This window comes from Rhododendron vialii, chromosome 2a (assembly GCF_030253575.1).
Source record: "Rhododendron vialii isolate Sample 1 chromosome 2a, ASM3025357v1".
Lineage (NCBI taxonomy): Eukaryota > Viridiplantae > Streptophyta > Magnoliopsida > Ericales > Ericaceae > Rhododendron > Rhododendron vialii.
Window position 1 is genome coordinate 1,571,909 of NC_080558.1, and position 22,100 is coordinate 1,594,008.

General features: G+C 36.7%; 2 protein-coding genes and 1 non-coding gene across 3 annotated transcripts; 1 reads left to right on the top strand and 2 right to left on the bottom strand.

The window, feature by feature from the left end:
- The first annotated feature begins 2,033 nt into the window (after window positions 1-2,033).
- Window positions 2,034-4,318, top strand: LOC131316569 (protein DMP2). The gene is made up of 2 exons (XM_058345982.1): window positions 2,034-2,518; window positions 3,656-4,318. Exons 1-2 carry the CDS (start codon window positions 2,242-2,244, stop codon window positions 3,961-3,963), a joined length of 585 nt encoding a protein of 194 aa, XP_058201965.1. The 5' UTR covers window positions 2,034-2,241; the 3' UTR covers window positions 3,964-4,318.
- A 3,803-nt stretch (window positions 4,319-8,121) lies between these two features.
- LOC131313533 (pyruvate, phosphate dikinase, chloroplastic) lies at window positions 8,122-18,431 on the bottom strand. The gene is made up of 19 exons (XM_058341891.1): window positions 18,193-18,431; window positions 17,128-17,364; window positions 14,854-14,991; window positions 14,580-14,742; window positions 14,177-14,412; window positions 13,969-14,097; window positions 13,613-13,792; window positions 13,340-13,477; window positions 12,481-12,645; window positions 12,253-12,414; window positions 11,515-11,604; window positions 11,197-11,335; window positions 10,859-11,036; window positions 10,580-10,709; window positions 10,172-10,300; window positions 9,890-10,027; window positions 9,705-9,782; window positions 8,981-9,072; window positions 8,122-8,392 (listed from the first exon to the last, which is right to left on the bottom strand). The coding sequence occupies exons 1-19, from the start codon at window positions 18,202-18,204 to the stop codon at window positions 8,347-8,349; spliced, it is 2,580 nt and encodes an 859-aa protein (XP_058197874.1). The 5' UTR covers window positions 18,205-18,431; the 3' UTR covers window positions 8,122-8,346.
- LOC131318241 (small nucleolar RNA snoR100) lies at window positions 16,760-16,868 on the bottom strand. The gene has a single exon (XR_009197573.1). It is a non-coding gene; the product is annotated as a small nucleolar RNA snoR100 (small nucleolar RNA).
- Window positions 18,432-22,100: the final 3,669 nt, after the last annotated feature.

The following is a 22,100-nucleotide window of genomic DNA, read 5'->3' on the forward strand; positions in this document are numbered from 1 at the left end:
AAATCTGTGTTTTTTCTTTTTTGTTCATTACGCACCATTTCGTTTTGCTGTTTGATTTCTGTGACTGTTATTTCCAAGATTCCAAGTTCGATTCCTAACAGTAGGACTTCGGGTTGGTGCTGTGTAGTAGTGTGCGCAGCACCGTGCAGCCCACCTCCGAGCCATCGGATTGTGCATCCGACGGTTCGGATCTCATCTTGGCAACTAACGATTGAGAGCCGTTCATTGCCAAGATAAGATTCGAGCCATCGGATACATGATCCGATGGCTCGGAGATGCACAGCACGGTGCTGCGCATACCATTGCACAACACCATCCCCCAATTTCTAACAGTAGGAGGGTGTTACAACTAACCGTTGTATCCAAAAAAATTCCAAATATCTAGCGTGCAATTTTTTTAAGGGTTCTAACTCTCTGGGACAATCTAAATATGGACCATACAATCCAAGTTTCTGCAATTAATATAATCAAGGCTTCAAATAATTTGCTTGATTACTTAATTGTGGAAATAGATGATTCAGATTTGAACTATCCTGTCTAGTCCAAATTAAAGACCGGAGAGGATCCACCTCCTCTTATTAATTTCTCCGAAAAAGCATAGTGAGGTATTTACGTTATGTTAATTTAATTAATTAGTTCCTCAGCTAACAATTAAGTTACTTGAGGTATTCACTATTGCCGTATATACTTAATTATTTAATGCACCATATACATAAGTAGTGATGCATACATGGGGCTGTGCATGTACACTCAAATCTCAAATATTTTACTAAAAAATTATTTTTTCCCAAAAAAAAACTATTTTTTATTTCTAGTAAATAGTTTTTATTAGTTTTAAAATTATTTTTAGAAAATTATTTTCTATAGTTGTTTTTAATTTTTTGTAGTTTGAAAAGATAATGTGACAAGTTTTAGTTATCCAATTTTGATTATGCCATTGTAGACATCTACATTGTTAATCTTAACAATTTTTTAAATGAATAATCAAAAATTGATATTACAATTTTTGATTATAGCATTGTAGATACCCTTAAGCCATCCACAGTAGTATAATAAAAAAAGAATAACCAAAAGTTGACACATCGGCTTTTGATTATTCACTTAAGAGGTTTCTAAGCTTAATAATGTTGAACTTCACAATGGTTACTTATAATCTATAACCAAAATAAGGGGTCCATTACAATTTCTCTCTCTCTCTCTCTCTCTCTCTCTCGTCATTCACGTCCCTCCATTTATGTTTTTTTTTTCTCTATCTCTCTTGTCATTTACTTTCCTCCATTTATGTTTTTTTTTTGGCAAAAATATATAGATTTCCTCTTTTAATTTTGGAGAAAAATCGGTGACTTTTTCCCCTCCTATTATGAAATTTTTTTGGGGAAAAAAATAAAAACGGGAAAGAAGAGTGAAATACTTTAATCCGGCGACGATGGGTTGAATTGTAGATGATCGAGAGATATATATGAGCTTCACTTTTGGAGGGAAAGAAAGAGAAATAGTTTGTAGATGAAGTGAAGAAGATATAGAGTAGGTGAAGAAAAGAAGAAGAAAATGCTAGTTGAAACACGCGTGTATACAAATTTTGGAAATAGTTAACTTATGTGGTGTAGAGTCCACAAATTTTCATTATTGAAAAAAAATTGTTAGTTTTGGTTATCCAAAACCTAAAATTTGATTATTTCTAAAGATGTTGCTAAGTTTGATTATACCATCGTGTGTCATTTTTTGCACCAACATTGTTAACTTTAAAAATAATTGATTTTTTATTATACCACTGTGGATGGTCTTAGACATCAATTTCGTTTTTTTTGTTTTTCCTGTATATCGTTAGTTTTAGGGCTTGGCTGTGTCTCTATATTCGGGTGGAAATCTGTAAATGTCGTATGGCATGTTCTGTATTCTGGTGATAATTTGTAGATGTTTTATGACTTTTTTTAATGGGCACGCTTCTTTCATTGACAATAAAAAAAGAAAAAGAAGTGATGCATACATGGGTTTGTGTACACTTCAAATCTCACATGTGACGATTTATAATTTCCTCTCTTTGAAGGTCAGAAGAAGACCCACCACCTTCCGAAGAGTAAAAGCAAGACCAAATTGTGTTTCTAGTCCATCCCCAAGAACCACCTCATTCCGTACAAGCAAACTCCTCTCCCCTCTACAAATACCCTCATTTTGTTACTCACGAAAACCCATAATATAACCACTAGTGAAAAAAAACCCAAAAGAAAAAACCTGCCAAAAATGGCCAAGGCAAGCAGTTCCTCCTCCTCCTCCTCCTCATCAAGCTCTAAAACCACGACAGGCAAGACATTATCAGGTTTGGGAAAGCTAATCAAGGTGCTTCCCACCGGAACCGTCTTCCTGTTTCAGTTCCTCAGCCCTGTCCTGACCAACGACGGCGACTGCAAAAACAACATCAACAAGTACTTGTCTGCAGCACTGTTGGGTGTTTGTGGCCTTTCTTGCTTTTTCTCCACCTTCACTGATAGCTACGAGGCCTCCGGAACCACTCACTATGGTATTGTGTGTCAATGCTCGAACTTATTACTAGATTCTTTAATTTATCTGACAGAGTTTGTTTGTTTGTTTGACGTAACTAATACTTTAAAGGATATATATATAACTTGATATCCCATGGAATTATTAGAAAATGATATTAACAATACCATACCCATTATTATATATATAGCAGACGCTATGTGAGATTATATACCCGATGTAATTTTAATTCGGTTTGTAAGTATTTTAACCAAACACTGGATTTGTGGTCTTCTCAAATAAATAGCCAATTCAATGCTCATATCTAGTCAAATACACATACATGGGTGCCTTACGTTATTATCTTTTAATGGAGTTTTAAGATTTATTATCTGTTGTCGGATTGCTTTTTCACTATCTCTCCTAAAATTAATTGGTGGTAGGAAGGGCTTCAATTAAATTTTTTATGACATTCGATATCACATCCGCAAATCTCTTTTTAGAGCGGTCGCAGAGAGTGGTATTGTGTAACCAAATCTATGGGGGCATTTCGAGCCCAACATCTGCAAAACACCTAGTTATTTATGTTGTCCATCAACGATCAAAAATCAAGTTTTTGTTATTATCACACAGAGCTTTACAATTTTCAATATCATTTACGCAGAAAACGCTTAAAAATAAAAATAAAAATGTGTGATTTTCTCAATTGTTAGGGCATGGTAAATAACCCCAGTGCTTCCTTATGTATTTATCTTCAATTTTAGAAGACATGACTTTTGTGAAATAATAGCTACAACCATGCAAATATCGGACCACAAACTATTCGCAAGCTGACGATAAAAAAAAAACTAATCAACATACTAAATCTGCAAATCTCTCTCTCTCTCTCTCTCTCAAGGTAAAAATGTTCATTTGAATCGACACACGCCATAACTACAGAATAGTTCTCCTAACGCCAATGTTACTAACCATTCCGTTAAGATTTTTATTTTGTAAATACTTATTTTTCACTTTACGAGGCAAGCCATTATTTCACAATAAATACTTATTTTCTTAGCAGAACGGGACCTTACTTACGAATTGTTTCTTTATTATTCTTCAATGATTCCCACGATTTTGAACTTCTTAATTTTCTTGCGTGTTATCGATTAATTTGATGTCTATATTTCCAAAACAGGTATTGCAACCCTAACGGGTCTGTGGCCAAGCTCTGGTACGTCGGTGAACTTATCCTCATATAAGCTCAAGTTTGCGGACTTTGTTCATGCGTTTTTTTCCCTGATGGTATTCGCCGTGGTTTCTCTCTTGGATAAAAACATAAAGGAATGCTTCTATCCGTCTTTCAATTCTGCGTTTCTACTCCAGGCTTTGCCCCCTGTTATCGGTACCATTTCCGGAGCGTTGTTTGCCTTGTTCCCATACACCCGCCATGGGATTGGGTACCCTTCGAGCTCAAGCTCGTCTTCGAGTAGCTCCACTGCCTAGTTTGGATGGCTCAAATCTTGACGGAACCGGCATGTAACTTGTCCCGCAAGGAATCGCCTGAAGAAATGAAAATCTACTTGATTTTCAATCATATATATTATTTTAACCTTTGAAATGGAAATATGTAAATTAAGCAGGCGCTAAATCTCCACCGTCCATTGTTTAAGCATCAATTCGTAAGAAAAGAGAACGTTGAATTATAATAATAAATATCTTATTACTGGGTATTTGATTCGAAATATACTTCGATCACTTATTCGCAGTACTAAAGATTGTGAGCATCCAAAAATGATATCTCTCCCGGAGTTCGTATGATGTATTCTTATGGAAGTTAGATGGAAGGGTGATTTGTTTATTTTGGTCTTGTTTGAATTGTTTGGCAGTGCATTTTGTAATCAGGTTTGGTTTTTTTATGTTTTTTTTTTCTTCGGAAAACGAAACATTTTATAGAACTCGAAGGAGTTACATCGAGGGAAAACACCCAAGCTTATAGAGCTTAGAGGCACCTAAAAACACAAACACATCCAACCGAAAGTTGGATAACACACCTCAAAAAAGATTACAACTTCAATTTTCGGATAACTCTTCCACAGTGTAGTCATTGATGTCGAACTTGGCCTTCATCCATATTGCAACCCTTGTTTTAACTACATCTCCTACTTCCCAAGCCTGTTTTGTTGAGTTGTTGAAAATGTAGTTATTCCTCATCAACCAAAGGAACCATATATAGCACTTTTGAACAACTTTTTAACAAACGAACCCGAGCTCAGACTCGAGTAGCTTGGTTTGTTTAGCAGCCATACTTACACCAATTAACAAAACTAATACTCCCTCCGTCCCTAAATAAGTGTCCGGCGCGCAAAACTAGGCTTTATAAAACATGCATATTTTTTATTAAAAAATTTAATTTTTTAATGAATTTAATAGAACTCATTGCTATCTATTGATTTGTGAAAAAAAAATTAATTTTTTTAATGAAACAAATGCATCTTTTTGAAGGCCTAATTTTGCGCGCCGGACACTTATTTAGGGACGGAGGGAGTACTATTTACCCCCAAAAAAACTAATAATAGTAATGGGGCACTAGAATTTTGATAATTTAATTAAGCAATCTTGAGGGCCATTTGGCTTTAAGTTATAAAATGTATTAAAATCAAGAATTACCACATCGATTATGTGGGGAAAGGATAATACTCCCAGGCCGTTAAGCTGGTTGTAAAAATTATTAAAGTTTATTGGAAGTGGGAAAAACTAAATTTATTTATTATTTGACTGCAAAATGTGAACGAATTAAATAGATACTTCTCAACAATATTTTTCGTACTCAATCAACAAATCATAAAAGGTACTCCTTCCGTCCGGATTTAATAGTTCTTTTTGAGAGTTCGTGTCATTTTTCAATCGATTATATTTTGTAGGAGTAATTTATAATATTTTATATAATTTTGAAAACATTGTCTTATAGAATTAATTAAGATCTATCAAACAAGATCTATATTGGATATAAAATTTATTACCAATTTAAAGATATAACTCATTTTTTATCCAGTTAGAATTGAATGAGGGACTATTAAATCCGGACGGAGGGAGTATAATAAGTTCACATTTTTGTACCCAAAAAAAGAAGAAGTTCCAATATCTTCGATCTATTAATTTATTTGTTGTTTTCATATGAAATTTGTCTTTATAATCAATTCAATCCCAGGTTACACCCTAGCTAGGAAAAGGGGAATGGGGGATGCTGAGCATCCTTACAAAGCGGGTGCAGAGTAGCTAATTCGGCTGTTCATCCCGGCAATCAACGATTCGGATTTCAACCAAGCAATGGACGGTTCAGATTTGTATGCGCTCTAATTATCAACCGTTTAGCACCGCTCTACACGAAGATGCTCGGTCACTTGAACTTATAAGAAAAATTGGATTATTAAGTTTCAACCAACACGATAGAGAAATATGACAGCCTGTATGATTTTTTTTTTTTTTTTTGGTTCGTCGGAAATTCAATTAACTAAAAAAGCAAGGTATATATGACATCCTGTATGATTTGCTCGGCAGGTAAACAAGTTCTTGGCGGCCGACCAATTAATCCTCTTCCTTTTATTTAACTTTATTTGTCAAGATCAAGTTAATGTCACCAAAAAAACAAATTTATGTAGAGCCAATCGATTCAACTGAATTGAAAAATGAGTATATAAAAGTCGTTGTTTTTAAAAAAAAAAATACATTAACTAGCTATTTTATCTAATACAAAGTTCTCCACAAATCTCAATCACCTGATTAATGGAACATATATGAGCTTGTCACTCAACATTCCACTGTTGACAAATTTAGACATTTTAACCCTAGCTACCATTACCATGCACGGTGCTCATACAACTATCGGTGGTTCTCTCCGTCCATGTTCGATCCGATATTACCATTTCAGTCGCATGATGTGATCAAATAGTCCATGGTTTTTCGCCGTGGTAGCTCTTTTGGACAAAAACACAAGGGATTGCAGCTTAATCATAATTTCAAACACTCCATCGCTTGCCCCCGACAAAACTGATAATAATGCAGCATTGAAGAAAGTATCTCTCCTTTTTTTTAAATATGTTTGGTGAAAAATGTAGTGAGAAAGTGGTTGTCTATTGTTTAAAGAGAGTAAATTATTTATACCGTTTGTGTAAATATTTTTTTCCCTCCAAATCAATTACATTGCGCCGTCACGTCGCAATGTTCTATTAATTGGGACCACTCTTTTGACGACGTGGACCAATATAATTGATTTGGAGAAAATAAATGTTTACACCGCCTGTGTATATAATTTATTCTAACACTAATTGAGATTGCTCATCAAAATACAAAAGAGACAAAATAAATTCACTCATACTTTTTATCCTATTTGTTTTGCCTTTTCACTTATTTAAACATATTAATAGAAAAAAAAAACATTATTCAATATTTGTTCTACTCTCACGCAGATGAGAGATCGCAAGGTTATCGAAAGAAACTAAAACAGGAAGATGGTTTCTACATTTGCTTCCGGCAAGACAAATTTCATTTCGAGTCCACGATCTATATACAATATGTAAATTGAGTAGATAGTGTTATAGGCAGGGTCGGCTCCAGGAATTTAGTTCAGCGATGACAGAGACGTAAAGAATTTTTTTTATTTATTTATCCAAAGTGCTACACAACATACACATTGTATTTTGGTTAAAAATTTATTGGGCCTACGTAATTTTGTTTTATTGAACTATATTACTTACATACTCACAAATTGAAGTGACCTGGTATTTATTTGGCTATATTTGGCAACGGAAGAGTAATTCAGTGCTGACGTCCTAAAGAAAAATCAAATTGCATGTAACAAAAACACAAGATTTTAGTTTATTTTTTAAGTATTGGGGGTTTGTTTGAACCCCTCGATAGTGCCGCCCATGGTTATAGGAGTAATATCCTATCCATAAAATATCATAATCATATCAAAAGTGGGTTCGTTTGAACCCCTCGATAGTGCCGCCTATGGTTATAGGAGTAATATCCTATCCATAAAATATCGTAATCATATCATAAAATATCGTAATCATATCAAAAGTGGATGTTTAACTGAGAGAGAGAGAGAGAGAGAGAGAGAGAGAGAGAGGGGGGGGGGGGGGGGGGTCACATAAGGGGAACCTTAAAGTTAGCAAGGAAAATGTGAGAGAGAGAGAGAGAGGGAGACGTCAAATAAGGGGAACCTTAAAGTTAGCAAGGAAAATGTGAAATCCAAAACTCAACTCAACTGATGTATGTGAAATCTTCTGGGGCAATTTTTAAAACCATTTGAAACCCTACACTCAGATACTAGTGTGTTGTGTAATTTTCACAATCTCCCCATACAACAACATCATCAAAGCAAAAATAGTTGTCAACTCGATTGCATATATTCTGAAATGAGAGAAGTATATACTCCATTATTCTTGGAAAAACCATTAAAAAATTGTGCTATAAATCTTCAAATACCCTTGTTTAGCTCTTCCCAAGAGAGAACTTTTTAAGCAAATTGATAAGTACGCCATCGAAAATCAACGTCTGACTCAGATAAATATCACTGATACTAAATGCAAAACACGTGTGGAAAGAGAGAAGACTCCCTTTCAGATATGGAGGACTGAAGAAGAGATTTGCGTTCACGCCAAAAAGGTTGTTTCACATCATATTGGACCAAAAATAGTTCTTTATAAGCATGTTACAAAAATATCCAACACGCACAAATTCTAATATCCTCTTGTCTACAAGAGTGCAAGGACAATCATTTTCCCTTATTGATTTTTAACACATTGTTATTTATTTGAAACAACAACAGAATGCAAAAACATGTGCAATACGGTACCCCTTCACTCATGAACCTATAGTTCTTCATCCCGCGGCAACTTGAGCTGCAGCTAACCTAGCAATAGGCACCCTGTGAAGAAAACCACAATTAGAAACACAACCGAAGCCGAAGGGCACGTTTAATTGCCGGACAACTTTGAGAGGATCGAAAAAAAAGTGAGGGTTTTTTTTTCACCCTCAAAATGAGATAACAGGAGGAAGAATCCATATATGAACATAATGAAGAGGGAAGGGACTGGCTAATACAGCTTATAACAGGCAGTTTGTAATGTGAGAAAGAAAATGTTGTGATTTCTCAAAGCGATGAGATCATAGAGAAACAAAATGGACCGATAAAGATTCATCTTTTTTCTTGATTTCTCATTCTTTCTCACTATTTCTCATCTCACTTAATTACTAGTTATTAAAGTGAAAGAACTGCCCTTTTTCTTTTTCTTTTCCCCTCACCCTTTTTCACCATCCCGAGGGGCTGTAAGGTCCTAAAAGGGTGGGCTTATTGTCCAGAGCTGAGAGCTCATAAGTTGGCTACAAAGACAAGGCCAACGAGACCAATGCTGTCTTCATGTTTACTCATCCTATTCTAGGTGGATTTGTATCGAACATGCCAAGAGTTAATCTTACAGGACAATGTCAAATTCAACATGCAGGACAATCCTACCTGAATGGAGAACACGAAACGTAGTCCAGACCAGCCTCTGCAAAGAACGCAATGGATGAAGGCTCTCCACCGTGCTCTCCACATATTCCGACCTGTTTTGCCAATCAGTCATCGATCAAAATAGAGAACAAGAGCTTAAAAGCTTGAAACCTTGACCGTAAACGTAAAGAAAAAGATGACAAAGTTAAATGAAGAACCAAAATCTATTTCTACCCATCTCCCTACCATTTTCTTTCCTCTTGGTAAACCCTTCAACAAATCCCTCATTCAAGCACAGCCCTGCTGCCTTGGTCTCTTGGCAGGCGGTGAACTTTGAAGGAGTAAAAAACTGAGGGTACGCTCCCATAGCTTATATCCTTGTTTCCTAACTTTCATCTGCCACTTCTCAATTAGAAGGAGGCAGAAATTCTAGGTTGCATTTGGATTAACGGATTTCAGTTGAATCTATTTCATCTTTATAAATTTGTTAAGATATGAAAAGGTTAGCAATGAAGTAGAGGTAGGGGAGATGTACTTCATTGCACCGTTTTTGCAACAAGAAATATATCAAATCAACACAACTACACGATATAAGAAACCCGCGAATACATCAATGTGTGTGTAGTCATCTAAGAGACCAATTGTCGATTCCATGTTCAAGGTAAAACCTAGTTGATACTATGTCATGTGATAGTAAGGAATGTGTAACCTATCGTGAAGGTAGGATCAGAACAAAGAAACTCGCCTTCAAGCTTGGCCTAGCACCACGACCTTTTTCTATGGCGATCTTGACAAGCTGGCCCACTCCTTTCTGATCAAGAACCTGATCGAACAAGATAATTTTTTTATTACTTGGTTCACGTGTGAAAATCTAGTCGGTAAACTAAAGAAACACTTCTTTAAATTGGACATGCATTTGATTTAACAGACCTCAAATGGATCTCTTTGGAGGATGCCTTTGGCTAGGTATATTGGGAGAAACTTGCCAACATCGTCTCTACTGTAACCAAATGTCATTTGCGTGAGATCATTCGTCCCAAAGGAGAAGAACTCGGCTTCCCTTGCAATCTACCAAAGCCAGCCACAGAACTTGAGAGAATGTATTGAAAATTTGGAATAATCCTCAACATAAATAAAGCTCAAGGAGGAACATTTTAGGAAGAAATTTCTGGAATTAGTCCGCCGAATTAAGCTGTAAGTCTGTAACAATACCTCGTCTGCAATCAGGGTGGCTCTAGGAACCTCAATCATAGTCCCTATGCTAAAGCTCAAGGAGGATCCCATCTCGGCGAACACTTTTTTGGCTACACTACGAATTATACTCGCTTGATGTTGTAGTTCCTGCCAAAAAGCCAAAATCAAGGAGGATAGTGTACTCAAAAGTAAAAATAAGAAATTTCGTAAACTTATTCTTAAGGGTTAGATAAGGCAGTTGAGGAAATTAAACTAGGATTTTATTCTTCTGCTGGGAGAGAAAGGATTCTATGATTCTAAGTGCCAATTTTAGGAATAAATGCCATGCCAAAAAAATAGGAATAAAGAGCCTTGTTTTCTCCCTATGATAGACCAGTAAACATAAGATTCTGAAATATGTTGATGGGGGAAAATCGAGACTCATGCCTGAGGTGTTCCGACGAGGGGAACCATAATCTCAGGAAGAACGGTAACACCCGTCTTGCCTAAAGTGACAGCAGCCTGAAAGATTGCACGGACCTGCATTTCAGTTAGCTCCGGGTATGATATCCCTAGCCTGTAGAGTGTGGACAACACATAAAAATCAAAAATCAGTAACAAATATTTGTTCCATTAAAAAAAAAAAGAACTATTTGTTCTACTGGTATCTGCAAAATTATTGTAGAGCAATTTGGAAATTTAAGCAAACGTTGTGCATCATCTGACCTGCAGCCTCGAAAACCAAGCATGGGATTCACCTCGGATAAATTTTCAATCCTTGAATAAACTTCATCTTCAGTCACACCAGTTTCTTTAGTTAGTTCACTGACTATGTCTTGCAGGTCACCTTCTGGTAGAAATTCATGGAGTGGAGGGTCTAAAAGTCGTACTGTCACCGGTAAACCTGCAAATGATTCGTGTAAATTCAGAATGCTTAGTTTACTGGAAAATAAACAAAACCTACAAACAAATTACTACATATTACATGCAGTCAAAACCAAGCTACCAATTATGTATCAAGAATGCCAATAGATGTAATTCGCTTATTCAGGAGAGGAAAGTACCATCCATTGCACGAAATATGCCCTCAAAGTCAGATCTTTGGAAAGGCAACAACACATCTAGAGCTTCCTTCCTCTGTTCAGATGTCACAGCCATTATCATCTTTCTCACAGCCTTTATCCTCTCATCTGATGCAAAGAACTGAAGCACCCAAACAAATGAAAAGCTGAAGAGATGTAAAGACTAATGGCTTTTTATCTAGCAATTCCCTCATTTTGTCGTTCTTAGTTTCTATGTGATATTGTAAGCATTTAATCTTCTCACAATATGTATAGACTCTGTGGAGTCGTAGAAGAGGAAGAAAGTAAACTGGCCGTTACCATATGCTCTGTCCTACAGAGGCCAATTCCTTCAGCACCATTGTTTCTTGCTGTTTGTGCATCTTCAGGTGTGTCGGCGTTTGCCATGACCTGTACCAAATAACATTACTAATCAATTCCCAAATTTTCACCATTGTATGTACAGTTTTCGCCGAACACCAAAGTAGTTCTGTGGGTATGGCTGGGAGGTGCGATTGTTGGTGTAAGAGATGGATTCATCTGGTTCTCATTTCAAGAACAGACAAGTAAAATACACATATTTCTAAGGTAAGACAGTGTTAGAATGTGTCATGAAGCATTTCATGCATACTAAATGTGAGTGAAAGACGGATTTATCTAGTTCTCATTTTAAGAACACGGTGACAAATTGTTTTTTTATATTTCTTGGGGTAAAACTCTGTTAGAAGTGTCATACAGCATTTTATGCATAATAAATGTCCAACTAAACAAGTCGTACACATATCCCATACACCCAAGCATTACTACATGAATTGCATAAACAATCCCAATAATGGCACTCCGTTTTCTTCCACTTTTTCTACTCCAAGGCAAAGATTAGAATCAAGGACCTAATGATACAACTTTAAACCCACATAAAGTATCTATCTTTGATAGTTTTGTCATCATCCAACTATTCTACAGGACCTTTGTTCATTAAGAGATGTCCATGTAACATTTAAATTCAAACAACAAATGCAGCAAGGACAAACATCTATATAACACGAATGGATGCAGCACCTTGAGCTGCCTTAATTTGTCCGCCCAAGACATGAAAGTCTCCAAATCACCACTTAGAGCCGGAGGAGAGAGCGGCTGTTTACCCATTATCACTTCACCCGTAGATCCATTTAGTGAAATCCATTCACCTTCCCCAATAACCTTGTCTCCAATGACAACAACCTGCACAAAAAGAGATTGGAGGTTAAAAAACCAACAATGGAACCACTAAAATTATTCAAAGTCTACCTTGTCGGAATCATTGACTCGAATACCAGCACAACCTGCAATGCAACACTTTCCCCACCCACGGGCTACAACAGCCGCATGAGATGTCATGCCTCCTCTAGCTGTCAATATCCCAGCAGCCGCATGCATGCCTCCAACATCCTCTGGACTGGTTTCTGTCCGCACCTTCAACAACACACAATTGCCAAATACTTGTTAAGTTCATCTAGGTTTTAAAAGTCTACTGGTACTTTCCTAGCAAAAACGAAAATCTTTCCTATTTATAAGAAATACCAACCCTTCTTTTACAAAATTAAGAAATAAGCCAGAAAAAATAAGAGCGACTTTCTTAGGACTCGATAGGCTATCCCCAGTACCCCAACCCTTCTTCACCTTTTCTTTCATCAGATTTTAAAAGAATGCTGGTTAAAATCTTGATTTGATACTCAACACTCCAACCTTACCGTTTTCTTTTCATCAAATCTTTTAAAAGAATTGCCATTTCCATTTGATAATTACACAAAATGTTATTTATAACTTATAACATATTTTCAGGCTTATCGATTGATTCATTCCAATCCTAATATTGATGAAAATTTTGCTTTTTCATTCATTTGGTATAGAAAAGGAAAAAGTTTGGAGCGAACTTTCGCTTCTTTCACCAAATCAAATTTGATAACAGGCTTGATGAAGGGTTGGAGATGCCCTTACATGAGTCACATCTACATGATGGATTGAGCACATAGAAATGTAATACCAAAGAAGTTCTTCCAACTAAATGTATAATGATATGAAGTAAAACAACCTAAGAGCTAGAGATGCATTGTCCAGCAGCTTAAACCTCAAAAACAAAAGCTGAATGAGGACTAACGGGGTGTACCAAGATAACACTCTTTCCTTGTGCATGCCATGCTTCAGCATCATCAGCACTGAAAACAACCTGGCCCACTGCTGCTCCAGGAGATGCAGGCAACCCCTTGGCAATCACTTTGTCTTTGTAGGCAGATGAATCATCAAACTATTCCCAACAGTTACGTAATGACATTAGATAGACCATATGTACTTAGACACCCCACCCCCCCCCCCCCCCCAATAATTGATCGCAAAAAATAATTGGAACTTCGAAGAAACTATCATTAGTCGATTTATAGACCTGAGGATGAAGAAGTTGGTCAATATGCTGTGGCTCCACCATCTTAATCGCAGTTCGAGTATCAACAAGCCCTTCGTTAACCATATCTACAGCAATCTTTACTGCACATGCTCCTGTACGCTTGCCTGTCCGGCATTGCAACATCCAAAGCTTACTTTCTTGGACAGTGAATTCTATATCCTGCACTGGCCGCAAATGCATGTTGTGACAATCAGAATTTTCAACCAAATCGAAAGTCCTTGAAAATCTAGACAAACTATACTTCCCACTAAAACCTAAGAATAAATTAGATCAAAGTAATGAGAATCTAAGAAATTGAGGAGCAAAAATTTTGAAAAATGGAAGAACACTCTTACCATCATATCTTTGTAATGTCCCTCCAAAATTTCACAATTCTCCACAAGCTCCTTGTAAGCTTCGGGCATGTAACTTTTCATGGCATCCAAGTTCTCTGGTGTTCGAATTCCAGCTACTACATCCTCTCCCTATCAAAAGGCATTAATAAATGATATCTTAAGTGTAAAGTAGACGTCAATAATCAAACATGGTTTGCTTTTTTAAGACCTGAGCGTTTGCTAAAAACTCCCCATACAGCTTCTTTTCACCAGTGCTTGGGTTCCTAGTGAAGAGGACCCCTGTCCCTGAAGTGTTTCCCATGTTCCCAAACACCATGCACTGAATGTTTACTGCTGTGCCCTTTAGCCCAGTTATATGATTAATGCTCCGATACTTGATAGCTCTCGGGCTGTCCCAAGAGTCAAAAACTGCTTTAACGGCCAATTGTAATTGTTTCTTTGGGTCTACAGATAAGATGCAAGCATAACGTGGTTACAAGCTTGACCATACTAAAACATGCAACGCTAAATGGGCCATATTATGAACTGTTGATTCTCAGGATCGGCTGAAAAAGTGGGCAAAAAAGAACACCTGACCTACAAAAGCGAATGTAGATGCTAAAAATTAGTACCTGAAGGGAAATTTTCACCCTTTGTTTCAAGATAGACATTTTTGTATTGTCCCACCAGCGCTTTTAGATCAGAGGCTGTTAGCTCAGTATCATGCTTAACTCCTCTTACATTCTTCAAATGTTCTAGCTTTTCCTCAAATGATGAGTGTCGAATGCCCATTACCTACAGTGCGAATACTTTTTCAAGACTTTGCGAGCAGCGCAACATCTTGAAACTGTAGATTTAATTCAATGGTTAAACTATATAACGGTCTTGAATAAAATGCCCACTTACAACATCTCCTAACATGTCTAGGAAACGTCTGTATGAATCGTAGGCAAACCGCTCTCCACTTTTTACAGCCAAACCAGCAACCACATCATCATTCAGTCCAAGGTTGAGAACAGTGTCCATCATGCCAGGCATTGACATCTGAATGGTAAAGGATGTCAAAAAATCTAAACATTTAGTTGGGGACAAAATCATCACACTTGAGACAGGAATTGAGAGTAGGTGAAGAGCATTTTCCAAAGTCCTATGGCTCTTGATTTTCATACAACCTGCATTTTTCTGACAGGGATGTTGAGGCCAAGGATGAGATCCCTTTCCTGAATTCCTCTGTCCTCCTCTCCAAAGCCCTCCCCAGCAGCATGATGTGACAATTTTTTTCCCTGGGAAATGTCATGCGCGCAGCAGGCTAGGAGAGGGCAGGGGTTTTTATATGAGCATTCCGTGCTTGAGGCTAAGACCATGATATGAACATCATCAACCATTCACAACTGTCACCTTTATTGGGTTCTAGGCTTCTAGCAATTGGTCTACATTGCAGCTATTATTGTTTCATCAGCCAAAAGAGCACCATCCTTAATAGACAATTGTGAAGGATAATGGTGTTCCTTCAGAATTTTTCTACAAATTGTGTACAGGAATGATGTAACAGTGATACTTTTTGAAAATGTATAGGCAGCTTGATGGGTATTTTTTTTAGATTAACGGGCCCAGCACACCCCTATCATTTTGAAAATAGAAACGCATCTTCTGTTTTGATGAGAATTATCTGACTGGAGAAGTCCCTGGAACATGACAGCCTGACAGGACATATATATGTACTTGAAGTGAAATTCGTGATGTTTCAGTGAAAAAAATTCATGATCACCATTAATGCAGAATGTACCAAACGCCAATGGTGTATGAGCACGGATATGCATTGGCTGTGGGTATGTTTGTAGGAGTTAGATTTATGTAATTTCCATCTTCCAAGTCAAGAAATCAGGAAGGCAACAGAATGTACGGATATTCATAACATACTTAGACGTAACTGGAGTTTACATGGTGTCTGTTTTTTTTTCAACTGATGCTTAGTTCTGTAGTAAGCTCGAATTTACTAAGTATGATTTACAGGTACTTTTTTACATTTAAATATAGCTAGAAAACAGTGCAAAATGAATGTACATGATAAAAGGCAATACTCACTGCGGGACCGAATCAAACAGATAGGAGGAGGAGGGTGGGAATTTTTTTAATATAGTCCCAACAATGTACCAAACATCAAATATTACATGCACTCGAATATGTTTTGGCTGGAGTTTTGATTGTTCGGGTTGGACCATGTTAGATTTCTTCTAGAGTTCCAACCTAAAACCAACTGGTAATAGGTGGAGTAGCCACTAGATTATATTAACCAAGCTGAGGTGGCTTACTTAAGCAACATGAGATAAAGTCTAACATTCTCTCTCGCGTGCAACCTGGTAGCACGTGGAGATATGAATTGACGAGATGACGGAATTGACTCGGGCGGAGACTTGACCACCACCTAAGACCTAGGTCTGATACCATGATAGAAATGGTAGAAAAAGGAGACAAGATTAAAAACAATTTTGAGATACTTTGTTCATTGTGTTCCAACATAAAATTAAAGAAGGAACAGATGATTGGTGCAATCCATGATTGTTGCGATTGATTTCCTAAAAATCAAAGATTACAAATTATCCTATACAATCAGCAACTATAGATAATGAAAACTGTGCTCAATACGGAAGGATCGTAGCAATCTAACTCCAACAACAACAACAACAACAGAACCCATGTAGTCCCCAATCGTGGAGTATGGGCGGGGGAGGATTGGAGACAAACCTAACCTTTGGCAATATGTACAAAGTGGTTACTCTCAAAATACCACTGAAACAGTTGCCCCTATACCTGTTTTGCTGCGGAACCATGTCCCCCAAATCAAAGCCAAATGGCATAAGAGAGGGCAGGCCTAGAGACGCAATTCAATTTATGTGCACATTACCATGCTTCCTTCGCTGATCGTCCAGAGCATCAGTAGCAATCTAACTCCCAAGTCAAGAAATTAGGGAGGCAACAAAATATTCAAACTTCCATACTAATGTGTAGACTAAATGGTCCTAACTAGGTATCTGGCTTTTCATGCACAGTTGCACACTAAACTATGTTTATGCTTGGTTCTACAGTAACTTGAATTACTACGTATGATTACGGTACTGTATAGATTTAAAGTGGCCCATATAATATAGCTCGAAACCAGCTGGAAAAGGCAATACTCACTGCGGCACCGGATCGAACAGATAGAAGGAGGGGCTTGGAAGGGTCACCCAGGGATGCCCCCATTTCCTTCTCAACACTCTCCAACCCTTCCAATATCTCCTCCCACAGCCCATCTGGCAATAGACTTTTCCCATTCATCTGATACTCTTGGCATGCTTCTGTTGATATGGTAAACCCAGAAGGCACTGATAAGCCAATGCTTGCCATCTCTGCCAAATTTGCTCCTTTTCCTCCCAACTGAAATATGTACATACATATTGACATCTAGACTTTCATTTCTTGGATATTTTCATCAATGTGAAAGAAGCTATTTCATCAAATAAGCTTGGCAAAATTAGAAATCTATGTTTCCATAACTTTTACTTGAACAAGATTCAAAACACTTAAAAATTCTTTTGACTCGAAACCAATTTGCAACGAGCAGAGAGGCCACAAGCTCTAATACTCCCCACACGTGCGACCCAGTGGAGAGGGCACAAGCTCTAATACTCCCCACACGTGCGACCCTGACTCGCTCACAAAGATGTAAATGAAAGATCCATAATATAGGTACCACATGGAAACAAGGTGCTCTAAACTCTAAAGGCATAAAAATCGGGACAAGAAAGTTGTCCAAAATTCTTCGAAAAGCCTGATTCTTATACGATGTTAAAGTATCTTACTCAAAATTAATTGGCAATTAATGAAGAGGCCGACGAGGCCCATTTACTAGTTTCAAAAGTGATAAATAGAAAAGCACTAATAACAAACGTTATTATTAACAGGTCTGGCCATGAGAAGGGACTTAAATTGAATCTCTCTGATCTTTATCTATGCCTCTCTTTTTTTCCCCCATTTCATTCTGTCTTAGTATGTTCAAAAGCCTATGATCCAAACATAGACTTAGGGTAGTCTCCATCTTAAGATTACAAAGGCTGATGATATTTAAATTGGGCTCCCCACAAGTGAGTGGTGGAATTGGGCCTTTAAATTAATCGAGGTGCGCGCAAGCTCACCCCGGACAGTTTATCACTAAAAAAAATCCAACTAGTAACAAAAACAAGAAGGACGTAAACGAGTACTCACCAAGGACTTCATGCCCTTATTGCCCTCACTTCTTCCTTTTCCAAAAGTATATACTCTCTGTGTCAAACGGCCGAAAGAGGAATTACAGATAGCAGCATTAATTCAAAAACAAAGAAGAAGAAAAAAAAGCTAACAAAATGCCAAACAGAAATTGAAAATTTCTCCCTGCATGCAACAACAACATAAAAAAACAACCCCAAGGGGTTTGGCCTTGTGAGAAAGCAATACGTGTTCCTCGGTCACATTTAGCCTTGTGAGAAAGGAATACGTGTTCCTCGATCGGTCACATGTTCCATTCCCATTCCCATTGTAGGAGCTTTCGATAAATACTAATAACAAGTAACAACTCCTTTTTTAAAGCTAGAATCTCGAAACTCGATAGCTTCCTTTCTCCTCCCTTGCATGGATTTGAAAATACAAAACAGAAACACACAATTTTACCTTCATGTTTTCCACAAATCTCACTCAAAAATTTTTTTTTTTCCTGCTCCGAATCTCTCTCGACTGATTCAACTCAATGCAAGAAGATGTTCAAAGAGATGCAAAATGTTAATCTGGAATGAAAAAGAAGAGCCTTTTCTCCAATCACTACTTGACAAGTGGTGGCCACGTGGCGAATTAAGACAGCCCATGGGCAGTGATGCGGCCCGTGGCAATCCCAGCCACACCATGACGACTGGTGGAACGTAGATCGATGCACGCAGAGCTTATCATTTTGGGTTATTGCTTCCATGCAGTAACGTTCAATGAACATGGAGAGAGAGAGAGAGAGAGAGAGCAGTGATGCAATACCCGCCAAGAATCATAACGTTGTATAACTGCATAGAAAAATACGAGAAATGCTAGGGGTACAGCAGTCCAAATACAGTATCCACGTACAGTTTCATTTTGCACCCGTTTCGAATCATCGTAGCTGTTCATTTTGTACAAAATATTTTTTTGAGGTCTTTGAAAAAAATTATCTCAAACCGATATCGATAAGAGTGTTTACAAATCATCTAACTTTGGTCCATAATTTTATAAACGCTCTTATTCAATCATATTTTTTTTCGTAAACGCTCTTATTCTATCATATTTGCGGGATCCGAGACAGACACAAAACTGATCTGTACGCGGCTGCTGTACTTGGGCTGCTGTACCCCTAGCATTTTTTGATTTATTTACGGAGGTGCTATAAATAGCTTGTTTGCAGCACCAACCAATCAAAATTGTCCAAAAGTGTTTTGAATGTTCTGAATTTTAATGAAACTTTTCCAAAAAAAAGTTTAACTCTTTCTCAAAAAAATTTCATTAACATTCCGACCGTTCAAAACACTTTTAAAGAGGCTAAGGTGAACAAAATTGCACTATGACATGACTGCTGAATGGATTAGTCTGCGGTTGAATAGCAATACTTCAACATCCCAATTTTGAACATGGGATTACAACTTTGTTCACTTTTTTTTTTCCTTCGAATACTATCTGCTATTGTTACTTCTTGCTGATCTTACTCGTTACGGGACGACTACGAGAGCTGGCCCACCTCTATTCTCCACCCCACTATCAGCAAGAAAGAGAAAGACGATGAAGCTTTAAGAGTGTCTTCCACTAATTAAAATAAATATTTATTTTTTTGAAATAAATATATATATTGTCGCATGAGAGAATGACATGTCTCGTAAAATAAAACGAAAACAATGTACAAAGATGGCTCAAAACCCTGGGTTGGCATAGTGGTGCTCACTTTCAACCAACCAGATTTTGATTTGGGTTCGACTCCCTCCTCCGCCTGTGTACTACTCAAATCTTGTGCTGGACTAGTCATCCCTCTAAGAATTAGGCTCCGTTCCAGAACACCTTCTTAAAAAATAAGCATTTATTTCATATTTTCAAACTCAAAAAATAATGTAAATGAAAAATAATTTTTTGATTTTTTTTGCACCGTATAAAAGATCTCGATGAGATCTATCAAACAAGATCCATATTGATAGAAAAATTATTTGCGTAAACATATTATTTTTGAGTTTGAAATTGCCTTCTTAAAAAATAAGTACTTATATTGAGTACTGGAACAGAGCCACTAATGTTGGACTCTGTTAGGTTTCCTCAGCTCATAAATAAATACTGTAAATGGTACACAAGGAGTTGCAATTTGAAAAATTCCAGCATATAACCATCCCTGGACAAAAGTAAGTGCAGCACTTATTTGAATTAGAGGTGACGTATTGTGAAAGAACTAGCGATTGCCTGTGCCTTTAGGCACGAAGCAATGCATTTTGAACACAAAAAGTTTTTTATCAAAAAAAGTTTTTGTTTTTGATAGCGATGACCAAATCACATAAATTCGAGCCAACAAATTCAAACTCAATAACATGTTGCATTCATAAGATCCAAATTTAAATATGACATAAGAACTACAAAATAATAGAGTCAAATTCATGATACACAAACGTAGCTAAAAAGAGTATTCCCCATAGGAGGTCATATTTTGCAAAAGAATCATCCAAAAAGTTTGTATTGAACTGTCTTCATCACTCATGGACGCTTACCTACTTCTTCAAATTGCAGAATTAAGAACATGAACAACACGAAAACATACGAAAAACAATAACTAAATGAGTAAGAATTTTGTAAAGTAAAATGGTGACAAAAATAAGTTACCTTAATCATAGATATTGTTTATTCGCGTTTAGCATAGATTATGTAACTCTTTCTTTATCCAATAAAGGTACGAAGCAAAACTGATTTCTCCTTTTCTTGAAGAGGCTAATGAATGAGAAGGATTGTTTGTATGCTTATAAAAGAAAAACCTAAGTTTAGCATAGATTATTAAGGAAAACATTGGTTTTTTTTTTTTTCAAAGAAACACATATGTGAATGTTAATTATTAAAGAAAAAAGGGTTGTTTCCTTTTTTACCATAGGGAAATCAATATAAAGGAAACAACTTAAAAGCAAATATTGAATTGAAGGTAAGGAAATCAACTTTAGAGGAAAATCAATTATTGAGTTGATTTAAATTCAAAAAGATAATCAAGAATTTTAAGGAAACAACCTAAAAGCAATCAATTGAAAGAATTTAATAGTCATAAGGTTAGGAGGTTATATTAGAAAGTATTTTCATAAGAGTTATCAACCCTCTTTAAATAAATTAACATAAAAGGGAATAAAATTAAAACAAAATCAATTAAAAAAGGAAGGGAAACATGTGACTTCTTTTCTAACATTAATGTAGATTTATATATTAGAAAAATTCATTCAATCCGACAGCTATAACCTTATCAGAAAATACGATCGAACGACTATAGATGCTACTTTGTTTGTATGTTTAGACATTTAAAAAAAAAAACTGCTATGTTTTATAATTTAGATGATTTGTCTCGTAAAACGAAAAATAAGTAATTAAAATAATAACAGAAGAACCGTAGTGGATTCCGTTGCCCTTTCCCTCTTTCCCCATTTCTCGTACACAAAAATTGGATGAAGTGTTTGGTTACATAATCTCAAGTCATTAATTACATTTTTTTCCTCGTAAACAAGAAATATTCTTGTTCCAAACACATCCTAAGTACACATTTTGAAATTGGAGTTGTGGATGAATAATGCAGAAAGAACGAAAAGTAAAAAATATGGAGGACTGGTTGGTTTTTATCCGGGAACAAGCTCTGCCTAACAATTTGTTAGGTTGCCCCTCGACGTACCCTTTCTCGAATTCTCTAATTTTAATAAAAATTTTGTTGCCGATAAAAAAAACAAACTCTGCCTAACATAATCCAGAACAAACCCAAGTTGCAGAAACAAAACTTCCCATTCTTGCCTTTGAAACAGAAAGAGAACATTTTAGAATGAGAAAGTCCCTGTGCACAGCTCCGGACACTGAACTATCTAGTGCACATGGACCTCGAAAAATAGTAGGGAGCCAACGTGCAT